This window comes from Penicillium crustosum (assembly GCF_028827405.1).
Source record: "Penicillium crustosum strain IBT 35664 chromosome Unknown utg000003l_segment0_segment0, whole genome shotgun sequence".
NCBI lineage: Eukaryota > Fungi > Ascomycota > Eurotiomycetes > Eurotiales > Aspergillaceae > Penicillium > Penicillium crustosum.
Window position 1 is genome coordinate 2792668 of NW_026623124.1, and position 25152 is coordinate 2817819.

The 25152-nt window shown below is 48.8% G+C and overlaps 13 protein-coding genes across 13 annotated transcripts; 9 read left to right on the forward strand and 4 right to left on the reverse strand.

Moving 5' to 3' along the window:
• Window positions 1-252: 252 nt before the first annotated feature.
• N7487_008128 (ferric reductase family protein) lies at window positions 253-2397 on the reverse strand (the record flags this gene model as incomplete). The annotated part of the gene is made up of 2 exons (XM_056875858.1): window positions 253-2182; window positions 2237-2397. 2 exons carry the CDS (start codon window positions 2395-2397, stop codon window positions 253-255), a joined length of 2091 nt encoding a protein of 696 aa, XP_056728046.1.
• A 289-nt stretch (window positions 2398-2686) lies between these two features.
• N7487_008129 (copper transporter family protein) lies at window positions 2687-3319 on the forward strand (the record flags this gene model as incomplete). Its single annotated transcript, XM_056875859.1, has 2 exons — window positions 2687-3150; window positions 3205-3319. 2 exons carry the CDS (start codon window positions 2687-2689, stop codon window positions 3317-3319), a joined length of 579 nt encoding a protein of 192 aa, XP_056728047.1.
• Window positions 3320-4125: 806 nt separating this feature from the next.
• Window positions 4126-4867, forward strand: N7487_008130 (putative GPI anchored protein; the record flags this gene model as incomplete). The annotated part of the gene is made up of 2 exons (XM_056875860.1): window positions 4126-4542; window positions 4607-4867. The coding sequence occupies 2 exons, from the start codon at window positions 4126-4128 to the stop codon at window positions 4865-4867; spliced, it is 678 nt and encodes a 225-aa protein (XP_056728048.1).
• A 715-nt stretch (window positions 4868-5582) lies between these two features.
• N7487_008131 (uncharacterized protein) lies at window positions 5583-7050 on the forward strand (the record flags this gene model as incomplete). The annotated part of the gene is made up of 2 exons (XM_056875861.1): window positions 5583-5613; window positions 5690-7050. 2 exons carry the CDS (start codon window positions 5583-5585, stop codon window positions 7048-7050), a joined length of 1392 nt encoding a protein of 463 aa, XP_056728049.1.
• A 235-nt stretch (window positions 7051-7285) lies between these two features.
• Window positions 7286-8326, forward strand: N7487_008132 (palmitoyl-(protein) hydrolase; the record flags this gene model as incomplete). Its single annotated transcript, XM_056875862.1, has 6 exons — window positions 7286-7365; window positions 7427-7438; window positions 7509-7599; window positions 7657-7710; window positions 7775-8163; window positions 8221-8326. The coding sequence occupies 6 exons, from the start codon at window positions 7286-7288 to the stop codon at window positions 8324-8326; spliced, it is 732 nt and encodes a 243-aa protein (XP_056728050.1).
• A 1918-nt stretch (window positions 8327-10244) lies between these two features.
• Window positions 10245-10903, reverse strand: N7487_008133 (uncharacterized protein). The gene is made up of 3 exons (XM_056875863.1): window positions 10780-10903; window positions 10532-10716; window positions 10245-10416 (listed from the first exon to the last, which is right to left on the reverse strand). The coding sequence occupies exons 1-3, from the start codon at window positions 10815-10817 to the stop codon at window positions 10289-10291; spliced, it is 351 nt and encodes a 116-aa protein (XP_056728051.1). The 5' UTR covers window positions 10818-10903; the 3' UTR covers window positions 10245-10288.
• Window positions 10904-12356: 1453 nt separating this feature from the next.
• Window positions 12357-12829, forward strand: N7487_008134 (uncharacterized protein; the record flags this gene model as incomplete). Its single annotated transcript, XM_056875864.1, has 2 exons — window positions 12357-12597; window positions 12648-12829. The coding sequence occupies 2 exons, from the start codon at window positions 12357-12359 to the stop codon at window positions 12827-12829; spliced, it is 423 nt and encodes a 140-aa protein (XP_056728052.1).
• An 84-nt stretch (window positions 12830-12913) lies between these two features.
• N7487_008135 (uncharacterized protein) lies at window positions 12914-15125 on the forward strand (the record flags this gene model as incomplete). Its single annotated transcript, XM_056875865.1, has 3 exons — window positions 12914-13653; window positions 13745-14934; window positions 14998-15125. The coding sequence occupies 3 exons, from the start codon at window positions 12914-12916 to the stop codon at window positions 15123-15125; spliced, it is 2058 nt and encodes a 685-aa protein (XP_056728053.1).
• Window positions 15126-15810: 685 nt separating this feature from the next.
• N7487_008136 (DODA-type extradiol aromatic ring-opening family dioxygenase) lies at window positions 15811-17097 on the forward strand (the record flags this gene model as incomplete). Its single annotated transcript, XM_056875866.1, has 4 exons — window positions 15811-16125; window positions 16185-16357; window positions 16418-16578; window positions 16634-17097. 4 exons carry the CDS (start codon window positions 15811-15813, stop codon window positions 17095-17097), a joined length of 1113 nt encoding a protein of 370 aa, XP_056728054.1.
• Window positions 17098-17244: 147 nt separating this feature from the next.
• Window positions 17245-17838, reverse strand: N7487_008137 (L51/S25/CI-B8 domain-containing protein; the record flags this gene model as incomplete). Its single annotated transcript, XM_056875867.1, has 4 exons — window positions 17655-17838; window positions 17480-17586; window positions 17365-17397; window positions 17245-17303 (listed from the first exon to the last, which is right to left on the reverse strand). The coding sequence occupies exons 1-4, from the start codon at window positions 17738-17740 to the stop codon at window positions 17245-17247; spliced, it is 285 nt and encodes a 94-aa protein (XP_056728055.1). The 5' UTR covers window positions 17741-17838.
• A 225-nt stretch (window positions 17839-18063) lies between these two features.
• Window positions 18064-19038, forward strand: N7487_008138 (mitochondrial pyruvate carrier family protein; the record flags this gene model as incomplete). Its single annotated transcript, XM_056875868.1, has 4 exons — window positions 18064-18386; window positions 18461-18476; window positions 18627-18763; window positions 18825-19038. Coding segments are annotated over 4 exons (672 nt in total), but the record flags the coding sequence as incomplete, so codon positions are not given.
• Window positions 19039-19871: 833 nt separating this feature from the next.
• Window positions 19872-21617, forward strand: N7487_008139 (putative extracellular exo-polygalacturonase; the record flags this gene model as incomplete). The annotated part of the gene is made up of 8 exons (XM_056875869.1): window positions 19872-20181; window positions 20243-20609; window positions 20667-20725; window positions 20779-20939; window positions 20992-21180; window positions 21279-21380; window positions 21430-21504; window positions 21573-21617. The coding sequence occupies 8 exons, from the start codon at window positions 19872-19874 to the stop codon at window positions 21615-21617; spliced, it is 1308 nt and encodes a 435-aa protein (XP_056728057.1).
• A 2051-nt stretch (window positions 21618-23668) lies between these two features.
• N7487_008140 (NAD(P)/FAD-dependent oxidoreductase) lies at window positions 23669-24955 on the reverse strand (the record flags this gene model as incomplete). Its single annotated transcript, XM_056875870.1, has 3 exons — window positions 23669-23802; window positions 23861-24655; window positions 24724-24955. 3 exons carry the CDS (start codon window positions 24953-24955, stop codon window positions 23669-23671), a joined length of 1161 nt encoding a protein of 386 aa, XP_056728058.1.
• Window positions 24956-25152: the final 197 nt, after the last annotated feature.

Below are 25152 nucleotides of genomic sequence, written 5' to 3' on the forward strand. Positions count from 1 at the left end.
TCCTCAATTGACTGTCCCAATGCTGTATTCAACGCGGCCAAGCACATAGGTTGTTGGGGAGGGCGCCGGGTTTGAGGGCTGCGCGGTATTGTACCTCGCTCGCTGCAGGCGAGTATTAGACTCTCACCTTTGGTAGATGCCATTATTCATCTCTGCATATACTGATTAGCTCGAGCCTGAATTGTCAATTATGCAAGGAGATAAACATACCCAGGCAATAAATGAACAAACTCTAGGTTCTAGTTTCTCTATTCATAAACCAAAGTTCTCAACATGCAAGTAGATCCCCTGCGCGCCAGTTCCTTTGTGCACAGCTCGTTCATCGCTGAGAGAAACCACGCTACGGCGGACATCATCTGCTAGGCCACGAGGCCCGCACACAACCACGGCACTTTCTCCTTCGGCTTTCTCTAGGACCTTGCGGATGATAGTTCGTGGTGTTGGACGACCAGAGACAATATTGGGAGAAACCGTTGTTTTACTTGTACGGTCTTCAGGCAGAACGGACTTTGCATCCAGGGCAGCCTTCTCAGACTGAACAGGCGCTGGGTCAGAGCAGGTACAGGCACAGGAGGTGCTGATTTCCTCGTCTTCGATTTGGGTGGTACAACAACAGCCTCCCCCAGGGAGGCAACCCCTGCCTGTTGCCACAGGGCCTGGAGTCGATGTTGACTCGGCAGAGACAGAATGAATCGAAATACTGTCTTTATCAGGGGTGTTCTTGGTCTCGTCTTGCGTAAAGGTCTCCAGTATTGGGAGAGGCTGTGTTTGCGGTGGCAGTGTAATAGAGATAGGTGGATCTAGCCTTTCATCGCATGTGATGTAAATGCTGATTTCAATTTCCTTCTCGAAGTTTGAATTTGTGCGGCGACACTCATCAACGTCTGCCAGCAAACACTGCAGTTCAGATTCAAAGTAAGCCAGCTGAGAACGTGATTTGATTACCCAGACAAAGCGCAACCGCTTGGTAGCCGTCAAGCGAACGATCCGAGCGGGTATCTGTTTGGTGTCGTTGTTATCCATCTTCCATGCTGAGACAACGTCCCGCAGAAGCGGTATCGTGAATGTCGCACCCATGCCACCTGCCAGCAGTATAGCACTGTCGAACTGACGCAAGGGCCTGATGCTTCCATATGGCCCTTCGATAAACACAGTCTTACTGGACATCACTTGTCCATTCCCCAGTAGACTATCGCTTTTTGAGGCGTATCGGAAGAAACGTCTTGTTCCCCCATTCTCAGCGCGGATAAAGAATTTCATCTTATTATCCTCTGGGATTGATGCGATGGTGAATGGGTGACATTGCAATGGAGCGACAGAGTGGCAAGTGAGGAAAACATGCTGACCCGGTTGCCACCTGATGCCGGGATTTTCGATAGTAACGCAGGTGACATTTCCAGGTAGCGGAGTAAACGTGGCTGAGTGTGTCCAGAGAGAGTTGGCCTTGTTCTTTCGGTGGAAAATGGCCAAGTTTGCATATGCACCCCAGGTGTAGCGCGCAAGCCTATCGAAGACTACAAGCCCAATAGGGATCCATACCCAGGTCTTGACTTCGTCAGGCGCATGCATCCACACGGCAACAATAAAGCCAACGAAGGTGACTAGATGCTGGATAACAAAGAACTCATAACTGAGCCGACGAATTGGGGCGAACGAAGTGATGACAATAAAGGTCAGGATAATCCAAGCGGCAAATCCACGCTTCGTCAATGGATCGTTATAAAGCTGGTAGGTGATATAATTCCAGCGACCCCAATCGCGGAACCAGAATCCCATATGGATGGTGGTAGTCAACCACAGTGTGCGCGCGACCCAGCGATGGTACCAGTTCAGACTGACGTAGCTCATTCCTGCCAAGAACCCGATAATGTTCTGTCTGCCTGCCAGCAAGAAGATCAGTGGCAGCTGGCAAATCGCGATGAACCCAGTGCGGTAGCCAACATTCTCCCATGCCCATGGATCTAAGGTGTTCAGCTTGTAGAAACAAAGGACCATGACTACTATGAGGTTGGCTAGCATGATGAGGACGGGGCCAAGTGGCGGTAAATGGATGGTAAACCCTCCGAGTCGAAGCGGTTGTGGAGTCGCATAACTGACTTCGCGAGCTGTTGCTGTGATGGTGGCGTAGAGATTGAAGAAGAGTGATTTTGGTTTAGCGGGGGTGAGTGAAGAATCTCGCAAGCTGATTATTGTTAGTCAAGATCAGCGGATGCCAGTATGTTAAGATTAAACATACCGATGGCTAGCAATAACGCGATCTAGCACGTTAACGAGAGTTGCTACCCCAATTGCACTTCCCACGACAGCCCAGTACATCTTCTGTAGGGTGAACAGACTTGGGACGCCATCACCCATGGACATTGAGCCCGCAGGCATGTCACCCATTGACATGGACATCTTGCGGTGGAGTTGTAGAGGAATGAGATTTGAGGTCTACACAACACTTCAACTGTATATATGAAATCACCAATGACAGAGCAGATTACCAATATTATGCTCAACCATGCTCACCTCCTCCACTGGATAAGGGTGGGTCCGCCATGTGGGCACCGTTTTGGTCCAATGCGTCAGCGTGTCAATGCGTCAATGCGTCGTTGCGTCGTGTAACTTCATCTTCCAAGGTTATTTACTTTTCCTACCTTTATTTTATGTTCCGTTCGTTCGCATACCCTCTCCCTCGTCAATCATGAATGGCATGGATATGAGCAGTACCAGCTCTAGCTCAAGCAGTATGAGCTCCTCAAGCTCTATGAGCATGTCTATGGTATTCAAAAACGCCCACGATACGCCACTTTTCTCCAATAGTTGGACTCCTTCATCCTCGGGTAGCTTTGCAGGCACATGTATTTTTTTGATCATTCTCGCTATCATCGACCGATGCCTCATCGCTTTCAAAGCAACCATGGAGCGCCACTGGCTCGCCACACATCTCAACCGACGATATGTCACTGTGGCTGGCAAAAGCAGCGAAGCTGGCAACATTGACTCCGACCCAGACGCAAAACTTGCATCGCTCATCACTGCGCAGGGCGTTGAGGAGTCAGTTAAAGTTGTGCACAACATCAATCGTGGACCAATTCCCTGGCGGTTTAGCGTTGATCTACCGCGAGCACTACTGTTTCTATGCATTATAGGTATATCATATCTACTGTATGTTCCAATATCTACTGGTATTAATTGGATGAATGCTAATATCGTATCTAGCATGCTAGCTGTCATGACTATGAACATCGGCTATTTCTGCTCGGTGCTTGGAGGCGCTTTCCTCGGGGAATTGGCGGTCGGCCGTTTCATTCAATCTTATGAGCACGGACATTGAGCATTTTACCTTTGACTTTATCTGACGCATTTTATGCATGTTGCTACTTTTTATGACCTTGAGCATCTGCCTGGCGTTGGGGAATAATGATTTGGGGATAATATCACACAAATTGACTTGAGTTTGAATCGTTATCATCCTAAACCTCATTTCCACCCAAGTTCTACTCAAATTCTTCATCGCTATCTCCGGCCCTCAGCGGCCCAAAGCAGCTGCATGCAACCATATGACTAAGCCATGCGCGCGCAATTGAGCTAATTTACTAACTCTATTCGGACTAGCCCGTCGGGTAATATCCACTCTTAACGCTAGCGTAAGGCTTTAATTTACTTTTGAGCAAGTATGGTCCGAGCTACCAAAACAGCAGGTCCATGCTATTAGAAATTGGAGTATGGTCTGAAATATAACTATTGTCGAGAAGGTGTTTTACAGTGTGTTCAGGCCTGAATGTATAATTCCTAGGTATAGCGTGGCAAAGAAGCATCAGGAAGCGAAATGTAGAGTATGGGAGTCCAATGATCACTTCATAGAACAGGACAATGCTGTCGGAAGATTCCGAAGTATGCACAATCTAAAATGGAAAAGGGCCATCATTGCCGATATCTCGGATCCCACGGGGCTTCACGGGTGGATCCTGTTTCCACTTCAAGTCCCGCCAACTCCCTCACCTTGTATATGCAGGGCTCGTATAGAAGAGTTCAAAGAGCTGGGTTCTCCCACTTTCCCTGGTACATTAGTTCCTATCGAATTAAATTTCTACAATTTATCCCTCTCTTCCTTTCCAACCCTTCACCAACATACTCACAATGAAGTTTTCTCTCCTCGCCTTCACGGCCATCGTGCCATTGGCTTCCGCGCACTTCAAGCTGATGTATCCCACCTCTCGTGGCTTCGACGAGGATACCATGACCAATTTCCCCTGCGGTGGAATGAGTCAGTCCTCTAATCGCACCAAGCTGCCTCTTTCCGGTGGCTCATTCCCCGTCGCTCTTGAGATGCACCATTCCCAGACTGCCGTCGAGGTCCTTCTTTCTCTTGGTAGCGACCCAGAAGACAACTTCAACATTGTCCTCTCGCCCACTTTCCAGGTCAAAGGCCTTGGCGAGTTCTGCCTTCCTCACGTTGAGATCAATCAGAAGTTGATCGGGCGTAATCTTACCGATGGAATGAACGCTACCCTTCAGGTACAGACTAACGGTGACCCAAGCGGTGGTCTCTATGCTGTATGTTAACTTCTCTTTCTTCGTCCATCTTGGCTCTCAGTGGTGCTATACTAATGCAATACAGTGCTCCGATATCCAATTCTCCTCCGACGTCACATACCAAACACCATCTGCCTGTACCAACAACACAAACCTCGTTGCCACCGCTTTCACTGGAGCTTCTGCTTCACGTAATGCCAACGAGTCTACTTCTGATGGTCAAGCGCAGAGCGGATCCTCTTCCACCACTTCCACTTCCACTTCCAAGGGTGCTGCTGTGCCGATGCAAACCGCCGCTTGGGGAGTTCTTGGCGCCGCTCTCGTCGGTGGCATTGCTGTGCTGTAAAATTAGATTCTTCGATTCTTTGCTCTATTTGTCTTTAGTCTCGGAGTTTAGCGATGCATAATGAACAATGATATCTTCGCTCATAACAAAACAATCAAAATTGTGTTTCTTGCTATGTTACAGCCACGTTCCTCACAAAAACAGTATTCCAACTACCATCCTACCTAGTTATTCTGGTAGATATCTGTGACACAGTGATGAAGCAACTCCATACCAGGTCAACCCCCAGACAGCACTCATTTGTAGAAACTGAGTACTCGATGATTTTCTACGATAAACCCACTCGAACAAAATAACCTTCTGCCTAGCTAGGATGCTACAAGAGACCCAGCTAATAACCTGGCCGTGGTTACAGGATACCTGCTATCGTGGTTGCCTTTTTTGTGTCTATCTCTCTTCGCTTGGGTATAGGAAACGAACATTGCTTTGATGATTCTTCGACGATCTTGCAGAACGAATAGGGTGGCCATTTGTGAAGCAGTTGCTTTGGCAAAATGATAAATATCTATAAAATCCAGTCTTCCATTGTCGCCCTTTCACAGCAGCAGAAGAATGCCTTTCGATGGGTATAGTATAGAGTGTCACGTGTGCGGGTAGATTGACATATATCAACCAATTAGGAAAATAGATCAGGGGCCAGCCTCCGAACATTCTAGGCATCCAACAAGCAAGAAAGAAGAGCGACCTTTTTTCTGGGTGCTGACCATATTCTATCATGGAGAACCTCGAAATATTACGCCCTGTTGGTAAGTACATGTAGATCCCTGTCAAAAAACGGTCGGGAATCTTTTCCGAAAGTCAACAATGCCTAACCCCAGTCAGGTCGATTGGAACAATATTCAACGTCGCGCCATCAGGTCGGGTTTTATTTAAATGTTGCTGTATCAGCAACTTATTTCCTACCAGATTCATTCGTGCTTCCTATCAAAGACTATGTCTATCAGGCATGTGAGGCTGCAATAGCTCAACATCCGTCGCTATCCGCCATCGTGGCAGACGACCACACACAAGACCCCTATTTCGTGCGGCTGCCAGAAATTGATCTCGACCAAGTTGTATCTTTTCAGGACAGGAAGCCAGGCTTACTAGCTACCGAAACCGATGGCGAGCCTACTCCAGATCTTGACTTGCAAACCTTGCTTGCAACCCAGCACAACACTCCTTTCAGGGCTCCAAATCCCCTCTGGAGAGTCTGTGTCCTGTTAGATATAGAGTATGAGCGACAATTTACTGTGGCATTCGTGTATCACCACGCCATTGGCGATGGAACCTCCGGGAAAGCCTTTCACCAAACCTTCCTACGAGCCCTGGGGTCAATGGACTCTTCCGACCGGACTAAATCCATCATCAAGTCACCGCGGGTCCCTCTCTTGCCAAACATTGAGCTTGTGCACTCAATGTCTCTTTCCTTGTTCTATCTTGCCAGGAAAATATTCCAGGCAAAGATCTACTCCCGACGGCCCACGGGTCTATGGACCGGCTCCAAGGTTCTAGTCCCCTCTCAAACTCGGCTACGGCTCGTGCCATTCTCCAAACTACTCGTCGGAGCAATAAGAGACAGGTGTCGACAAGAGGGTACGACGATCACCGCACTCCTGCAGACAATCGTCGCCCGCTCCATATTCGCACATATCCCGCCTGAGTTCACGCAGCTCGCCTGCACCGGTGCACTCTCAAGCCGGCGCTGGCTGCCAGACATTATCACTGATGAGTCAATGGGCGTCTGGGTCCAGGACTACGAGGAGACATATTCACGGGAGACAGTCGCTCCGTCTGAGGGCTCCTTCCCGTGGGAAGAGGCTAGACGATCTCGTAAGACGATTCAGTCTGTCTTGCAAATGGAAGGGAAAAATGCTAGCACGAGTCTGCTGCAATTTGTCGATGATTTTCAGGAGGAACTGTGTTTGTCCAAAGTTGGCAAGGACCGCGATAAGAGCTTTGAAGTGTCAAATGTTGGTGTTTTGGACCCGCAAACAAAGTCAGACCTACCAACTATCAAAGGGATGGTCTTTTCGCAGTCTGCCAGTGTGATGGGTAATGCCATTGAGGTATCAGCTGTCACTGGGGGAGATGGGTGTTTGGTGCTGGCTGTCTCTTGGCAACAAGGGGTTGTGGAGGCTGATCTCGTCAATAAGGTCATTGAGTCGACTAAGCAGGAGTTATACTCTATTGAAGTGGTTTAATCACTGGGCGTCATTAGCACTTGAGTGAAGCCTTTATAATGTTTAATAATGCATCCCGAGGTCCCAAGGTCCATAGAATGGATGAGCTCATTTTCAAAAGCTGTTATCGAATGGGCGGTGAGATGGCGATAACGTCTGCGGCAGAAACGTGGGGAAACAACAGTTCGAGAAATCTCTCCAGTTTCCTTTAACCCAAACTTCTTTTTAAATCTCATACCATATATTAACTTTCAAGATGACGCGTGGTCCGTACATCGTTCCGGCGCTCACGAAGCACACCGCTACTGTTATCATGGCCCACGGGTTAGGAGACAGGTAAGTGTTTCGCCAGAAGAAGATAGACGATAGTATCAAGTCTAACAGTGTTTGAATACAGTGGCGCCGGATGGTATGGAAATTCCCATCAATCACCCAGCTTAGGCTACTGAGCCTCACTTCTGACCATAAAAATCCAACAGGATGTCCCTTGCCCAGACCTGGCGCCGCCGCGGCAAGTTCGACGAGGTGGCCTTCATCTTTCCGAATGCGCCCGAGATTCCGATCACAGTTGTATGTGAGCCTCATATCTATCATCAGTTTAATGTTGATTGACCAAATCTTGATTAGAACTTTGGTATGAGCATGCCCGGATGGTACGACATCACCAAGCTTGGCGGCGACGTGAGTTCATTCCCAAAATCCCCGAACAAACTCACAGCGCTAACTATCATCTCCTTCTATCTAGTTGGACTTCGAAGAAGCCATCCGCACCCAAGATGAACCAGGAATCCTCCGCTCCCGCGATTACTTCAATAGCCTCATCGAGCAAGAGATGAAAAAGAACATCAAGGCATCACGTATCATCCTGGGCGGGTTCTCCCAGGGCGGTGCGATTTCCCTGTTCGCCGGTGTGACCAACAAGGAAAAGCTCGGCGGTGTCTTTGGTCTGTCATCCTACCTGCTATTGAGCGACCGAATTAAGAACTACATGCCCGAAGAATGGGCCAACAAGAGGACACCGTTCTTCCTTGCCCATGGTGTCGAGGATAACGTTGTTCCATTCGCCTTTGGAAAGGGCTCGGCGGCTAAACTTAAGGAGCTCGGCCTAGAGAATGTTTCCTTCAACCAATACGAGTATGTTTCTTGGTTGCTGTTGTTCCGGTTTGTTCCGGTTTACTAACTTGAATATAGAAATCTTGGTCACTCCGCGACCCCCGAGGAAATTGATGACCTAGAGAACTTCATTGAGAAGGCTCTCGCTGCTGGAGAAGAGGGCAATCCTTCTGCTGGTTTATGACTTGGTCATGATCAGAGTGAGAACATTGAAAATAGCCTTTGGGGATATACCTTGATCATAGGATTCGTGGTGCTGCTTGCTGCTGTTATCTGGTCTAGATATCAGTTGTCAAAACAGAAGCAATCCACGCAGAAGCAGCATTAATAACTCCAGCCCGAGTCCACTTTCGGGGTACATAACAATGCAATTCAAAGATCCCAGTCTGGCATACCCTAGAAGCCAACAATACTGCGTAGTTTGGCAGGATGGGGTTCCTCTCATATTGCTCAATTGCATAGCTAATAGTCATAGGGAATTGGATAGGATCGGTCCTATAGACGAAGTTATAGGTCGGGGCCTGCTACTAAGTAGGATACGGTGGTCAATGCTGTCACTTCGTTGGCCGGCGCACCCGTTGATACCTACTAAGTGACGGTATAAGTGTCTCACACAATCTCACTAATAAAAAGAATCCATTTACCATCTATTAATCAGACAGACGTGTCGAATACCTGGAAGAGGCGAATAGAGGGCCTAATCAGCGCGTGGAGAACCTTCTTCCCCAACAGTGAGGACATAATGTCCTAACCCTGTGAGCCAAGACAATGTGACCTCACTTCACCATCCTTCGGAGCTTATCTAACACGATTCATGGAGACAAAAAGTCCATTAACACCATTCACGGGCGAGCTATTGTGGTCGAAAATCAAAACGCCAGCAACAGCTACCGCAGAACAATACAACAACGGGCCTGATAATGCCTGTGAGTTGATCTGGACCGATCATACAAATTACAAGCCCACTGCTGGGATCGGCGAGCAGATGGCTACAGTTTTGATACCTACGTATGTGTTGGTACCGCTGCGTTCATTATCGTGTCTATGAAAGATTTCTACGCATATTTCCTGCCAATCTTGTATTTTAAGGACAAGACTTAATAACGAAGCATTGTATGCTCCATCCGCTCTTCAAGTTTCTCGCGAAATTAAGCAGCATGCTTTTGTTGTATATTTGTGTACATATTCTATCAAAATGGTCAACAGTCCCAATCACAGAGGCTGTAGGCCTATTTTCAACAATTCTGTAGCTTCCTTCGCGAAAGGAGCAAGAAGTAAAACTATCAAATCAGTTTTATTCACATGTACTTTGCCAGCGATTTTGCCCCTAGGGCTAGGGGATACTTCCACCAAGCACCAAATTATGAACTCGGGGCCCTGATAAATACTACCTAATGTCCTAGCTTATTGACCGATTGGCAAGTATGTCTTCTAGGTGGTGGGTGCATAGGCGAGTAGTATTCTATATAAACTGCAGAGAACTCAATGCCGATATAAATGTATATAGTTCTGCCAGCCTGTAGAGCTAATAATGATAAACTATCTAGCGTATATGGCACAAACCCTCTAGCTAATTGAGCTATATGGATAACCTCCAAGAGGATTCGCCGTCTACTACCCCAGCTATCGCTGCAACGGCATCCAACGAGGTAGCCAAGCAGGCAGCCTGGTCCATCCGCTGCAGATGCGCGCACTTATCCTAGCACCTGGCCGGTCTGGCGTAGACCTAGAGAAACCCTGAAATGATAATGTGTAGATATATATGCGTGCAATTGCCGTAGGTGGAACGAGATTTGCTTTTAGATTATGGTATTGAAGAAACACACTTCGGAAGTCGGTAGTTGTACATTGATATAAGCCTCCAATATTGAGGCAGTAGATGCAAAGATGAGGGAAGAGTCGCAAACGTATCGTACAGCCAATAAAAATCATGACATACACCCAGGGATAGGTATCCAAGATTGCAGATAGTGCAGAAACTTCGAGCCCTCGAAGCCCCGGGATGGAAAATAACAGTTGTGGAAGGAGCGATTGGGTCAATGGCGGGAGAGGCGGAAGGCTGAAGATGTAGGTAGATCAAATTCTCTGCGCGGACACAGTAGGATCACATATAAATGGTCGAGGGGCGATGGTTTTAGTCGGGAGATCATTTTTCACCCAGCATCTCCTTGCGCATCTCCTCCCGTTGTGTTCGCGTTTGTTCCTTCTCCCGTGCGCGTTGTGCCTCCAACGCTGCTCGCTTCTGGTCCAATTCTTCTTGAGCGGCGTACCAGACTAAAAAAATTCGAGTCATGACCATTAGCCACCAATGCACTTCCAGGCCTGAGCGAACCCGATTTCGCGGAGAGCGGAGATAATCTCTAGGGTAAATTGCAAGTGCATGACATACTGGACTTATCGGACTTAGACCACTCCTTCAGCTTACTGACGTAGTCATCGAATTCCTGCGCCTTGCGGTTCCCCTGTTCGGCGCTGCGCTTCTGCAGATCCGGGTTGTATCGCTTCCTAAGCTCTTCGTCGGAGGGTCGGAGGTATTCAACAAAAGCGGGACCACCGACGACCATAAGGAGGCCACTATGGTGACAACCGAATGTAAGCGCGAGTCTTTGGCACGGTGCAGAGGCGTGTATCACTTACCCGGCTATGGTCTTCGCCCATAATCCGGCGCGAGACATGGTGAATCCGAAGGTCGGATGTTGATTACCGATTCGAGACGTTCGGTATGACGATGTGTTTCTCGGATGACTCGGGGAGATATAACTAGAGATTGCTGAGACCGATGGAGATCATCAACATCATCGCGGCTCTCATTTGCTGTTGGAGGCGGCGTGGCGCAGCCGATGTGGCGCAGTACGCCTTGCCCGATCGAGCATGTCTCACGTTTTCGTGTTCCAAGGTTTCTTCCCCACACTTTTATTCACCTTTGTCACTTTTTTACTGAAGGTGACGTGTTTATGGAGGTGTTCTGAGACAGAGGTGGAGTCTGTTATGTTCTCATGTACTATCCACCTACTTACAAGGTCCATACCTCCGAGGTACCGCATTTTACAACCTTAGGCAGCCCTCCAGGGGTGCCCGATTGTAGTCCACGGGGTCCACGGGTGGGCACAGGGTCTACTTTAGTCATCATTGTTTGAACTCCAAGTTTTGGGCCCGGGCAGCTTCATGAATTTGGATGGCAGAATGGCAGGTATTATGGACCATAGTTACTAGCGAAGCACAAGTGGATGCCAACAAAGTCCCGTCGGCGTTGAAATTGATTGTGATGGGCTTGCAGGACGAGAAAGTCTGCAGGACCCGGGCCCCAGCTTCGAACACCCCCCTGATCGTCAGGCACCGGGTGGGATTAATTTCCATCGGGCTGTACGGAGTACCTTCATATACAATCATGGAACACTGCCATCACTAATAACATTGAAACTATACATTGTGTCAGAGTATTCAAGAGAGTGTGTTGTCGATATACAAAGTATGTCTTAAAATGGAAATATAATAATATAATAATAGGAGAAGGGGTGTATGGGTGTATGGGCGTATGGGCGTATGACGGCACTGAATTTTCCATTCAAATCCACTCAGAAAATGAACCAAATGTAGTTAGTCTAAAAGGCACAAAAGGAGATTGGATACCCATATTAAAAAAAGCATGAAAAGCATAAAAAGTATGAAAAGATGAAAAGTGTCTCTCGGTGTGGGTCAAGTGTTTAATTTAAAGGTCACCTGCTCCGACCGCCCCTAAATCATTCTGCCCCCCGCTTGATTTACTTTAAACTTCTTGAATTCATTTTGGACCGGTGTGGCTCCTGACTCCCTCATGTGCTTGATCAGCTTGCGACAGGCTTGTTGGTCACTGTGATTTGGCATTGTGCGAGGTAAGGATCGGTGTGGAGTCCGGTTGCCTTCATAGGGTATCCATGGACCGTGAAATGAATGAGCTAACTCCGAATTGCAGCCCTGGAGCCCTGGAGTTTACCGATTTGTCCCCCTCCTTGCATGCGACCACCCACGAGATTTGCACCGTGAACGACTCCCGAAGACTACTCGAATCACCATTGTATAGTACGCTTATCGGCTTGCGCCATGTCATACCCCCAGCAACATCAAGCGCAGAGGCCGCCGCCTTTGCGACAATACAATAACCCCCTCCACGTTCTGTGACATCGCCAGGAGGATATTCGCAAGATGGCTCCCAAGGAGGATACAGCGACGGTGGCATGAGTAGCCGTAGCTACCAGCAGGCTGACCCTGGCTACGACGATGCGCCATACAGTTTCCAGTCTAGCTCCTCCGGTTCGCAACCATATGCTGCTACGCAATCTCAGCCACGCTCGATGCGCCCACCGGGTCCACCAGGTCCGGGAAATGGGCGACCTCCAGGCCCTGGATACGATGATCGGCGTGGCTATCCTCCTGCTCCTGGTGGAAGACCACCGCCGCAATCGCGATCAAGAACACGTATGTAAATTCAAACAGCGACCGCAAAGCGCCTACTAACCGACTTCAAGCTGGTGGACGCCCACCCCCGGCGGTACCTTCGACAACCCCTTTCCCTCTTTTCCAGGCCGAGACCCCAGAGATCCGAGGGCCCCGCGCGACCCGCGCGACCCCCGAGACCCCCGAGACCCCCGAGACCCTAGAGCTCCTAGAGATCCTCGGGATCGGCGCGGTCCGCCACCTCGAGGGCTAGAGCAAGATATGGCTGCAATGGACATCAGTGGCAGGGGGCCCGCCTAGGCCGCACACTTCTAATTCTAATGGAAGACGGCCAGACATGCGACAGCCGCCCCCACGCGGACCTCCACCAGGACGGGGCCGAGGTGGCTATCCAATGGGTCCAGTGCGGGCAGCTAGCTCAGGCAGATCAGATCGACCTGGTAGAGACTATCCAGACTCCATGGGCCCATCTATGCCTCCGCCACCAAGAAGCGCAACGATGCCGCTCGCCCCAGGCGCACCATTCGCGCCAGCCGCGCCCCTCTACCCAGGCCAGTCGACCTACCAAGAAACAGATTACCCAGCGAGCTCTATGGCCGAACCCCCTATGCGTCCTAATACCGCTGGAAGCATGCGACCCCCACGATCTCGTGCCCCCAACGATATAGACCCAGGCCTAATGATCCCCCCGGCCGGATTGATGATCCCCCCGGAGCCTGCCAATCGTGTTTCATATGCGCCCAAGGAATTTCTGGACAGCTATTATGACTCCAATGGTGCCGCAGCCGATGAACCCGATATGCCTAATTTCGATGCCATGCCAGACCCCCAACATCACGCCCCGATTGATGAGATGGGCCTAGAAACAACACCGGTTAAGAGACCAGTTCATGGGCCGAATTCTCCACCTGGGGACTACTCGTATCCTCCCAACGGGGTGGAGGCTATGCGCTCCCAATCTCAACCAAATTTCCAACAAGCGGAGGGTGCCAATCAGTTTGAAAATGCGGGATTTCAGTTTGGCATTCCTGGAGAGACTTCCCTTGCCCCCGCTTTCGACCACTCAAACCCTGCAGGGTATGCGTCGAATGGTTACGAAGATTACGCCGGTTACTCGCATGGTCCGTCCCCCGTCCAGACTAACCAACCAGGCTATCCCCACGACCAGGCCGAGATGTCAGATCCTCACCAAAATCCCGATGCTCTTCCTCACCATCCAGCCCCGTTCCGCCTCGGCCATGATCAAGGGCCAAAGCCTGCGCCGGTTCGGCAGTATAACGCTCCTGAAACCATACCGGCCCCCCGCTGCTCCACAGCCAGCGATGGTGCCCGGTGGAGCGGCTCAGACACCAGTCACAATTGAAGAAATACAGCGCCTGCAACAGCAGGCGCGAGGCAATCCTTCTGATCAGAAGACTCAACTTTTACTCGCCAAAAAGCTGGTCGAGGCATCCACAGTTCTAGTAGGGGACAACAGCAGACTCGACCCGAAAACTAAAGCCAAGGCCAAGGAGAAATATGTGATGGATGCGCATAAGATTCTCAAAAAGTTGGTTACAGCCGGATACTCTGAAGCCCAGTTTTTCCTGGCTGACTGCCACGGCGAGGGCCTACTGGGCCTAGAAGTCGACCCCAAAGAAGCCTTCTCACTGTACCACTCTGCCGCGAAACAAGGTCACGCACAGTCTGCATACCGTGTGGCTGTATGTTGCGAGATCGGTCAGGAGGAAGGTGGCGGTACCAAACGTGATCCATTTAAGGCCGTTCAATGGTACAAGCGTGCCGCTGCACTCGGTGATACACCCGCCATGTACAAAATGGGAATGATTAATCTAAAGGGACTGCTCGGTCAAGCTCGAAACCCCCGGGAGGGTGTATCATGGCTCAAGCGGGCGGCTGACCGGGCAGACGAGGAAAATCCACATGCTCTCCACGAGCTTGCCCTCATGTATCAGAACGCCGGAGGCAATGACATCATCGTCCGCGACGAGCAGTATGCCTCCCAGCTATTCCACCAAGCTGCCGAGTTGGGCTACAAGTTCTCTCAATTCAAACTTGGTACTGCCTACGAATACGGCCTCATGGGATGCCCCATTGACAACCGCACGAGTATAATCTGGTATACTCGTGCAGCAGCGCAGGGTGAACACCAGAGTGAACTTGCCCTTAGTGGCTGGTATCTCACCGGATCAGAGGGCATTCTATCGCAGAACGACACCGAGGCCTATCTGTGGGCTCGTAAGGCCGCCACCGCAGGTCTTGCCAAGGCAGAATACGCTATGGGATATTTCACCGAGGTCGGAATTGGCTCTGCTGCCAACCTAGACGACGCAAAGAGATGGTACTGGCGTGCAGCTGGTGAGTCGACTTCCCTTTGACTGTTTTTCGCTTCAACCTCAGCTAACTTTTTTAACTTTTTAGCCCAAGGATTCCCCAAGGCTCGTGAGCGTCTTGAAGACCTTAAGAAAGGTGGAAGCCGAATGCAAAAGACTCGTCTCTCTCGCTCGGCTGTTAACAAGCAGAGTGATGGGGACTGCGTTCTCATGTAATCGGATATTTTCGTCCTTTTGTGATTTGCCACACTTTAGATGTGGCTTGCATGTATCCATTTCCCCTGATGATCACCGGCACTTGATGTATTCCCCCGGTCAAGAACGCTTCTTTTCTACCGATTACTTTATTTTCTTATACTTTTCTTATTCTTTTCTTATCCTTTCAATTCCCTTCCTTGATTCGAATTGCTCTTCTTTCCTCCTTTTTCCTCTTCTTTCTTCCCCCCCTCCCCTTTCTATTCTTATTTATTTTTTAACGAATTGGATGTGCATGACTGGAACGGATACGATGCAGCCGATATCCTTGAACTGGTTGTAGTGTTGTATTCATTAATAGATTGTTGAAAGACTTCAATACGTGCACAAATTGACAGTGTTGTAAATATTTGAAATAGTCCCTCCAGATATCAGATATCCGTAAATCCGAGCCAATGCCATAGGCGGATATATGAATTGTCAGCGGGTGAATTCCGCACTGACACACAGCTTATGGATTCAATTTCCAATGCTCGGCCTTATAATCGGCTCCCTGCGCTTCTGAAAGCATCTAATTATTCAGCTTTAGTTCTACGGTAGTAGGTTCTCGAGTTATTTTTGTCTTTATGTTTGGATATAAGAGGACTGCTATTCGTTGAGTTTTGGAAAGTAGTACATTGCCAGCTACATCCCAAACAATCCATATATGTCTTCCGAATCAAGCCGACATAACGACTCGGAAACACGAACACCAAATTCATTAAGCACACACAAACTCACTCTCATCTCTCTTTTGACTGTCCTCGCGGCTATACTCATTACCCTATTCTGGGGAGACACCGCCAATCTGTTCGGTCTCCGACGCCTTTTCGGATCTTCCGCGCGCTCAGCGGCAGAACCTCTATCAGCCTCAGCATCTGTGGCAGCAGCTGCGACACTGAAGGGACAATCCGACACATTCACTAGCGATCACATACAGCCCGGCATGAGGACACCCATTTACTTCCTCAGCCATGGCGGGGTAAGTTATCTATATCCTGGTTCTTACTATAGACTAAATGCTGACATGATACTCACTAGCCAAACATCATGTACGAACCCGACCACCCAGCCTACCGCAAGCTCGGTGAGATCGGGCGCGAGATAACCACCAAGGTCAAACCGAAGGCTGTGGTAGTATTCTCGGCGCATTGGCAAGCCGGTCGAGATACGATCCAGGTGAATACCGCCGAGAAGACAGATCTGATCTATGAGTATGTTTCATATCAAAATCCCAGCGACTATCCTGTAAATTCCGTACTAATTGGATTCAGCTTCGGTGGCTTCCCAAGCCATTACTATAAAGAAAAGTACCCACACGTGGGTAGCAAGGAGGTAGCGAATGAAGTATTGAGGTTGTTGAAAGAAGCCGATATCCCGGCCGAGGGGGTGAAGCGTGGACTTGACCACGGCGTCTGGGTTAGCTTCAAGTGCGGTATGTGACAGTTTGCATCAAAACAATAATCCAATGCTGACTGAGGACAATACAGCTTTCGAGCCAGACTCAAACCCACTGAACGTTCCCATCGTGCAAGCATCGCTCTTCCAGACCGAGGATCCAGACCAGCACTACCGACTCGGACAGGCAGTTGCGAAGCTTCGCGAGCAGAACATTCTGATCGTCGTGTCCGGAATGGCCGTGCATAATCTGCGCGATCTGCGGTTTGCTTTTGGCAGTTCGACCCCGATGCCGTATGCTGTTAGCTTTGACAAGGCGCTCAAGGATGCTGCGACGACTGCGCCGGCTGAACGGCAGAAGGCCATGGCTGAGCTGCTGAAGAGACCAGATGCACGCCAGGCTCATCCTTCCTTTGAGCACCTGCTGCCTATTCATATTGGGGCTGGTGCTGCGGGCGAGGATCTGGGTAAGAGGATCTGGACATTCCCGGAGGGAAGTATGAGCTGGGCGCAGTATCGGTTTGGCGAGGTTGGCAATGCTAGTAGCACGTTATGAGAGATAGCATCAAGTCATCACTAGAAGCAATTGAATTGGATTTGTTTTGGATATGAGCTTCGATTTCATCTATAGGTACAGAAGATGGATGTAGAACGGTGGGAACGCGGGGGCATAAAATAGATCTGCAGGGAAAACAAAAAGAAGTTATAGCTGCTGCTTCACCAACTGTGTAATGCGCTCTTCGATCTGGGCGTCCGAGAGGCCTAAAAACATTAATTAGCATTGCAACTTGATGCAAAATTATCGTTGGCGGGGGATATTTACCGGACAACGCTTCCTGCTTCTCCTGGCCGAAAGCTATTAAGAGGAACCGATCGCGTTAGCCTGACTCGCTTATCCAAAGAGCCCACACAATGGGTTTGTAGGTGTCCTGTCATACCATATCGGGCATAGACTCGAGGCTGGGTGCCGGCGGCCTCGCGCATCATGATGGGAGTCTGGGGGTTGTGCTTCTTCATGGTCGGGTAGGCGCGGTTCAGGAAAGACCTATAGGCACAGAAGAAGGTCAATCAATAAGCTGAACCCCAATCCGTCTTGGGTTGGGGTGTACGCACCTTGTGGCCGCGCTCGCTTCGGAGGTCTGGCAGAAGAGGAAGCGGAGCTCCTTCAGGCCCTGAGTGAAAACGTACTTGCCAGACATGGTGGTAGGATTGTCAAGCAAATGTAAGGATTAGGGAGATAGAGGTCTCGGATGAGCCACGGGAGGATGAGCGTGGGAACAGTGGAATTGACTTGCTAGACAGTCTGCGATGCAGTGCATTATTCACGACGGCGTTGATTCGCTGCGCAGAGCCATAATCCCGCTAGTCCCAATATCAACTAGCGCGATATGCTTACATCAGCTTCAACATCTGAAGCGTCATAGTGAGCGACAGCGCAAGAGAGATAGTAAGCGAGGGAAAATTAATTGGAATAGACTATACTCATTGCTTGAGAGTAGACTCTTTGTCTTCTATAGACTATATTTTTATCTGCCTGAGGTTGTGGTGGTTAATTGCCCTATCTAGCCTCCCCAACGGAAAACTCCCCCTTCCACCGATCACCGGACGACCTTCCCTCTTCCCTCTCACTAAAACCACCATCCCAGCTATCACCATGTCGTCTCGCGTGGGTTTCCGCTTCGTGAACAACGCTCGCTTTGCATTCCGCAATGGCTCCGCACCATTCCGCCGCCCGGGTGCCCAGGGCTTCCGCTGGCAGAGCTCCGAAGCCGGTGCTGGTGAGCAGCAGAGTGCCTTCCAGCGCCTATGGAACAGCCCTGTCGGTATGAAGACTGTCCACTTCTGGTAAGGATTGTTAAGCATTCTGCATACCCTGTGTCTTTTGCTACCACGAACTGATGCTAACTTCTGTTTTGCAGGGCCCCGGTTATGAAGGTACGATAACTCGATTTTCTCGTCCGATATGCCATCTATACCCCCCAAGCACCCTTCCGGACACAATACCTCTATCGAACGCTGCTATATCTTGCGAGCATTTCCCATGTACTTGCTGAGCACTATGGCTAATATATATCCCTACAACAGTGGTGTCTTGTCATCGCCGGTATCTCCGACTTCGCTCGTCCCGCCGAGAAGCTCTCCCTCACCCAGAACGCTGCTCTGATGGGTACTGGTGCCATCTGGACTCGCTGGTGCCTGATCATCAAGCCCCGTAACGTCCTGTATGTGGAACCTGATAGCAGACCCGCAGGGCATCAATGCTAACACGATATAACTCTGTAGGCTCGCCGCTGTGAACTTCTTCCTCGGATGTGTGGGTGCCGTCCAGGTGACTCGTATCTTCCTGTGGCAGCGCAGCCACTCTGATTCAACTCTCGAAGCCGCCAAGGAGATCGAGCACGAGGCTGTTGACTCCGTTAAGGCCACCGCCGGGGCGGCCGAGGGCGTCGTGAAGAAGGCTATCGAGAAGTCGACTTAGATGGGAAATGGATTCTATGGTGGCGGTAGGGGAGCTTGAAAAGAGTGTTCCTGAATACATCTAGACCAGTATCTATAGGAACCTCTTACCTGCGCTGAGGTGGGTCTTTAGGAGGATTTTGGGGTTGGGTGAGCTCGCTCGTTTGAGATAATCGTTGTTTTATCTCCTCTGGGCTGAGAACCTGCTCCTTTTATTGGACAGCTGTTGTACATATAAAGCATGTTTTGAAGTGATTGGTTACTGTTCCTTCTGCGAGATGTGGCCGAGAATTCCCAAGAATTTTAGTAGCATTTGGCTTGTAAACCTAACCATCCTCTGATTAGTTGTTGCTATTCAGAAAACTATAACGCACATGATATGTATATTAATTTTTTTTAAAAAAAATACATTGGATTTACAACACAGGGAGAGTCTACTGGCTCTATTCAATTTATCCGGGATTTTCCTCCCAATCGGGGAAATCGTGCCAGATATTCCTCCTATCAGACTTACTTGAGGACCACCCTCACGTAACGCGAGTCAATTTACCCCCGGTCCGCTTTTCCACGAGACAGAAGCTCACCATACAAGCCATGGCTATGCCCCGGTTTCTCCACACATTGCGGAGTCATTAGCTCGTTTCCCCGGAGCAAATTAAACAAGATGGGGTTACCCCATCTCTTGACCGCCAAGGGCGCTGCTTAGCGTTGATCCTAAGCTTCATCGGAGTAACAGGGGAAATAAATTGCCAATGGCGAGACTATATATAAGCTGTCTTGGAAGTCTCCGAACGTTATCTTTAATCGAGAAGATTGCCAATCCAACTAGGAGCCCCTAGATTCCGTTGACCCTAGATTCTCTTGACACCAACGATGAAGATTTCAAATACTTTGACCCAGGCCTTGGGGCTTTTTTTGTCAATTAGCACCACAATTGAGGCTAAGGACTACTCTCGAAGCGAGGCGTGCCACCCCAACCATCCATTCAAGCCCCTTCCGGCCAGCCATGCCAGGACTCGCACCTGTCATGTAGCCAACCATGGCCATGGACGTGATGATTCAGCCAACGTTCTTACTGCATTGAAGAAATGCAACAATGGAGGAAAGGTCATCTTCGATGCGGGCAAGACATATACGATTGGAAAGGCACTTGACATGACTTTCTTGAAGCATGTGGATCTCGGTATGTAATGCGCGTTGGAGCTCGGTACGAGACGAGTGAGTACTTACGCAAGCTGTAATAGAAATCCAGGGCCATGTTCAATTCAGCAATGACACAGATTACTGGCAAGCAAATGCTTTCAAGCAGATCTACCAAAACGCCACAACGTTCTTCCAGCTCGGTGGTGAGGATGTCAATGTCTACGGCGAGGGCACCCTGGATGGTAACGGTCAGGTCTGGTATGACTTATATGCAGAGGATGCCCTCATCCTGCGGCCAATTCTGGTGGGTATAATCGGGCTAAATGGAGGTACCATTGGACCTCTCAACCTTCGTTACTCGCCTCAGTGGTATCACTTCGTGGCCAACTCATCCAACATCCTCTTTGACGGAATTGATATCACTGGGTTCAGCAGCAGCGCGCATGAGGCTAAGAACACGGATGGATGGTAAGTCCAGTTGCATTAAAAGAGGAGCTAGCTGCAGTTAACTAACACCTTCAATAGGGACCTCTATCGTTCGACGAATATTGTTATCCAGAACTCTGTGATCAACAATGGAGATGGTATGGTTCCCTTAAAAGACTTCACCCAACCTTCTTTACTAACTATACCAAAGATTGTGTCTCGTTCAAGCCCAATGTTACCGACATTCTGGTTCAGAACCTTCATTGCAACGGCTCCCACGGTATCTCCGTTGGCTCTCTGGGACAATACCCAGGCGAGGTTGATATTGTGCAGAACGTGCTCGTATACAATATCTCTATGTTCAACGCATCAGTAAGTCTAGTGACGCGGGTAAGATATTCACGTTTCTAACAATATTATGAAGGATGGTGCGCGTATCAAAGTCTGGCCTGGGGCTTCCGCTGCGCTCTCTACCGATCTCCAGGGCGGCGGCGGATCGGGCCTGGTGAAGAACATTACCTACGACGGCATGACCATTGACAATGTCGACTATGCGATCGAAGTGACCCAGTGCTATGGCCAGAAGAATCTGACTCTCTGCAACGAGTTCCCCGTACGTCTCTCTCTATCAATCTCCTTGTCATTACTTTGATAGCGTCACTATCACTGGTTTCTGGTTGCCGAAGACTAACTAACACATACACCACACAGAGCAAACTTGCCATCGAAGATATTGTCTTCAAGAATTTCAACGGTGTCACCTCTGGTAAACGTGACCCTTATGTGGGAACGATTGTCTGTTCAAGTCCCGATGTAAGTCCTCGAGCACCACAGACTATAACTCACCAACTGACTTGTATAGGTTTGCTCAAACATCAACGCGAGTAACATTGACGTTGTTAGCCCCGATGGGGATGATCAGTTCACTTGCACAAATGTGGGTTTATCTTGAAAATTGGCGTAACTCTGACAAGACATTTACTGACCTATTTCCTCTATCTTTAGGTTGATAACGATTTGCTGGATGTGAAATGTGCTTCCTCTAGCTAGAGAAATCAGCCTCAAAATAATAGTTAGAGTCTTGTTGGCAAATAGAACAATCAATCATGATATTTCGATATAGACGACTATCCCCCCCCAACGGGAACAACATATATGCGATCTGCAAGCGTCAGCTATAATTTGCCATTGTCAACCGCTCTTGTACTTTATATACTGGTTGCCGGGTACAAGTTACCCTGCAATGTACTCGAAACCCAATCTCCGTGACTCGAAATGTGAGTTGCCCCGAAGAGGTCACCGCGAAGCCTGTACCTGTTCGATAGTAGAGACTTGTTTCTGAAAATCCGAGTGTTTCTCTCTTTCTCTCTCTCCCGCTTGTTCACTTATTCCACGCATGGACAAACTACCTCGAGATATGCGTATGATGGCATTTCCCGCGTGCATCCGTAGTACATTATAGTAAAAATATATACAATAGAACCGATGTATAGGTTTATATATTCGAAGTTTTACATCCAATTGAAGCCCTCCATGTTGAAAGACCAAGTTAATTCGTCATAATTAAAATGCCTTGGATCTGTCCAACTCTAAACCCTAATTGATTTTCTTGTATGCCAAGAATTTAGAACTCCTTCGGAATCGAGATTAGCGGCATCGATACAGTTTGACGCCTCTATCACATATTCCTCCATACAAAGTCGACGATCTTGAATCTCAGGATAGCACTGTAATCCAGACTGCTTCCAATGCATGTTCGCCATCTGCAAACCCATGTACGAACCATGGAATCAAGAAGAATCCAGCGTATAACGCTATCCTGCTCATTTCCTATCTTCCTTCTGTTTCTCCCGTCATGGAAAGCACATTTCATAGTGGGGGGTAAATGGATCTACAGGGGTGGAAAGGGAGACACAGATATGGCATCATTTCCGGGTATGAATAGATTAGATAGTTTTACAGTTTCAGTTCTAGACCTTATGAAAGATTCAATCTGAAGTTCTTATATGCTTTTTAGTGTATTACTTCTGTAGTATATTATTCAACACTCCAAATGACACACCTACAGTGGCTGGCTGATCAGCTGTATATCTAGGGATGGCGAACTACATGTTAGCGATGCGAGCCATTCTGAACATACATCATATATGCTAATAGTCAATTTGTTTGAAGAACAAATAATACGTTGCCTCAACTACATGCATCATGCATACACGTGTACCGCCGGAGATTTTGTCCCAATATGTGTGCAAATGTGGAGTTTATATGTCGTGATAGTACTATATGTTTTACTATAATATGATAGGTATGGTATGTACTATAAAGCTCTATGTAGGCAGGTATGCAATAGTGGCCAAAGTAACCGCCAGTATATCCTTACCGCAATGCGCTCTCTTTCCTCTCTCTCTCTCTCTCTCTCTCTCTCTCTTCTCTGAATTAGAATCGATTTCATCATGGGGTTCTTTTCTAGCACGCAACTCTGCCAAGCTATGTGCTCATACATCTTCATTTTTAGGCACGGTGTCAGATGTTTCATCCAAATTTTACTGATGACATAGTGGGGGCAGAAGGATTTGCTAGAATTGCTATTAGAAAAAGGATGAAGGGATTTGTTTTTGAGCTCCTCCTTAGTGCATTAGACGAATGAATTGGGTAAAAGCACGAATCCAAATCAAAGACATTTTACTCTATCTTACTTTATTTTACTTTACAAGTTCCCATCTGGTGGATATGGTGAATTGGGTGATATTTTTCCTGGGAGCGAATGACACTTTTCAAGACTCGGGGCCTGCTTCTGTATTCCAACAATGATATTTTTTCTTTTCGAAGACAATTGGACATAGCTACTAGAAAGATGGATGAAGATATTGCATATCAATTTCCCATGTACGGAAACTACGTGCATAGGAATAGGCTAGAATACAGAACCTATGGGCCAGGTCCACCAAAGGAGTTAAAACATAATTTTAGATTTGGGGTAACGAGCTCGAATGAATACAACAGAATCAGAGGTAAAAGGTAGTCCATTAATTACTATTATCAGGAATAGCCCAACAGCTAACTGACTATTAAAGTGGTGCACCTTTAATTACTGGAATCCATTACTGCTGGGCCCGCTTCCATTCATCCTCCAGGTTGGTGCCAATTGCACGAATGGCCTCCTTCTCGAGCTCACGGTGAGAGAGTCCGGTGCGCTTTGAGACCTTGGATTTTGACTCCTCGCGAGACAATTCAACTGTAATCAAACTGTTAGTCATCTTCTATCTAGTATCAACAAATGGAAGGGAGCATACCATGCAGGTAGACAGCGGCTTTCTTGCCAGAGAACATCGCATGTGGGACATTGGTGCTGCCATCGCTGTTGGCATCGCCAACGGCAAAGACACCAGTCTCACTGGTACGCATACCGCTGGTAACATTGATCTTGTCACCGACGATGCTCAGGTTCATCTTGGCAGGAAGTGTCGAGGTCTGAACAGTTGGGACGTTGATAATGATAGCATTCCGGTCAACAGGCTCGCCAGTAGTGAAGTGAAGGCGGAACTTGTCAAACTGCTGGTCACCGTTTTCACCTCGGTTTTCGCCGCCATCCTCGAGGCGCTCGATGGAAGAGATTGTGCGGTTGTCAATGGTAGTGTTCCAAGCGGCAAGTTGTTCCTTCCAGTCCTCGACCTTGGCGGTTGCCCGGGCTTCGCCATCAGCAGTTTGGGAGCCGTTCACGAACGCAATGATATCGGTGTACAGAGTGTGAGTCTCCAACACGTTGCTGAGCATATCGGTAATATCACCGATCATTCCAAATGGCTGATCCCGGTGTTCGTAGCCATCGCACCACGGGCACCAGAAGATACCGTGGCCCCATCCCTCCTCAAGGCCAGGAGTTGAGGGTAGAACGTCACGGACACCGGTACCGAGGACAATTTTACGGGCAGTGTAGTTCTTGCCCTTGCTGTCGGTCACAGTGAAGGCAGAGAAGTCACCCTGTCCGAACGGAACGATTGATTCCACAGTTTCGTTGGTGAAGTGGGCAGTTGGATACTTCTCGATCTGCGCGCGAGCCAGACCTCTGAAAGTAGCCGGTGGGGTGCCTAATGAGGACAAAATATGTTAGACAAGAAACCTTGTGTGTTGGGATAGACGTAGGGTCTAATCTCACCATCGTTTCCAATGACGTCGTGCATCTCCCGGGTTGGAGCATTGCGGTACTCCTGGCTATCAATCAAGAGAGCCGTTCGGCGGACACGAGAGACACCACTCAGTGCACTGAGACCCGCGGGACCACCGCCGACCACGATGACATCGTAATCGGTCTTGGGTACTTCCACAGCGCTGGCACATGCCAGGAGGGAGACAAAAGCGGACGCAAGTGTTGCCTTGATGAAGACCATGGTGAAGGATATACGTGACTACTCAGGTACCAGAAAACCTTTTGGCAGCCCCGGACAAGGCCATTTATAGTCCGCAATGTTACCCAAGTCTTACAGAGTGGAACACAATAAAATAACTCAAACAGGAGCACGCGTGTGGGGACACTAGTGGAGTTCATGCATCTCCAGCTCCGGTGGCTGAAGAGATCGTCGGGATC

Coding starts and splice junctions, on each gene's coding strand:
- N7487_008133 (XM_056875863.1), bottom strand. CDS start 10,817: ATGTCTCGCGCCGGATTATGGGCGAAGACCATAGCCGG. Junction 10,717..10,779: donor TGGGCGAAGACCATAGCCGG/GTAAGTGATACA, acceptor TTGTCACCATAG/TGGCCTCCTTATGGTCGTCG. Junction 10,417..10,531: donor GTCTAAGTCCGATAAGTCCA/GTATGTCATGCA, acceptor GAATTTTTTTAG/TCTGGTACGCCGCTCAAGAA.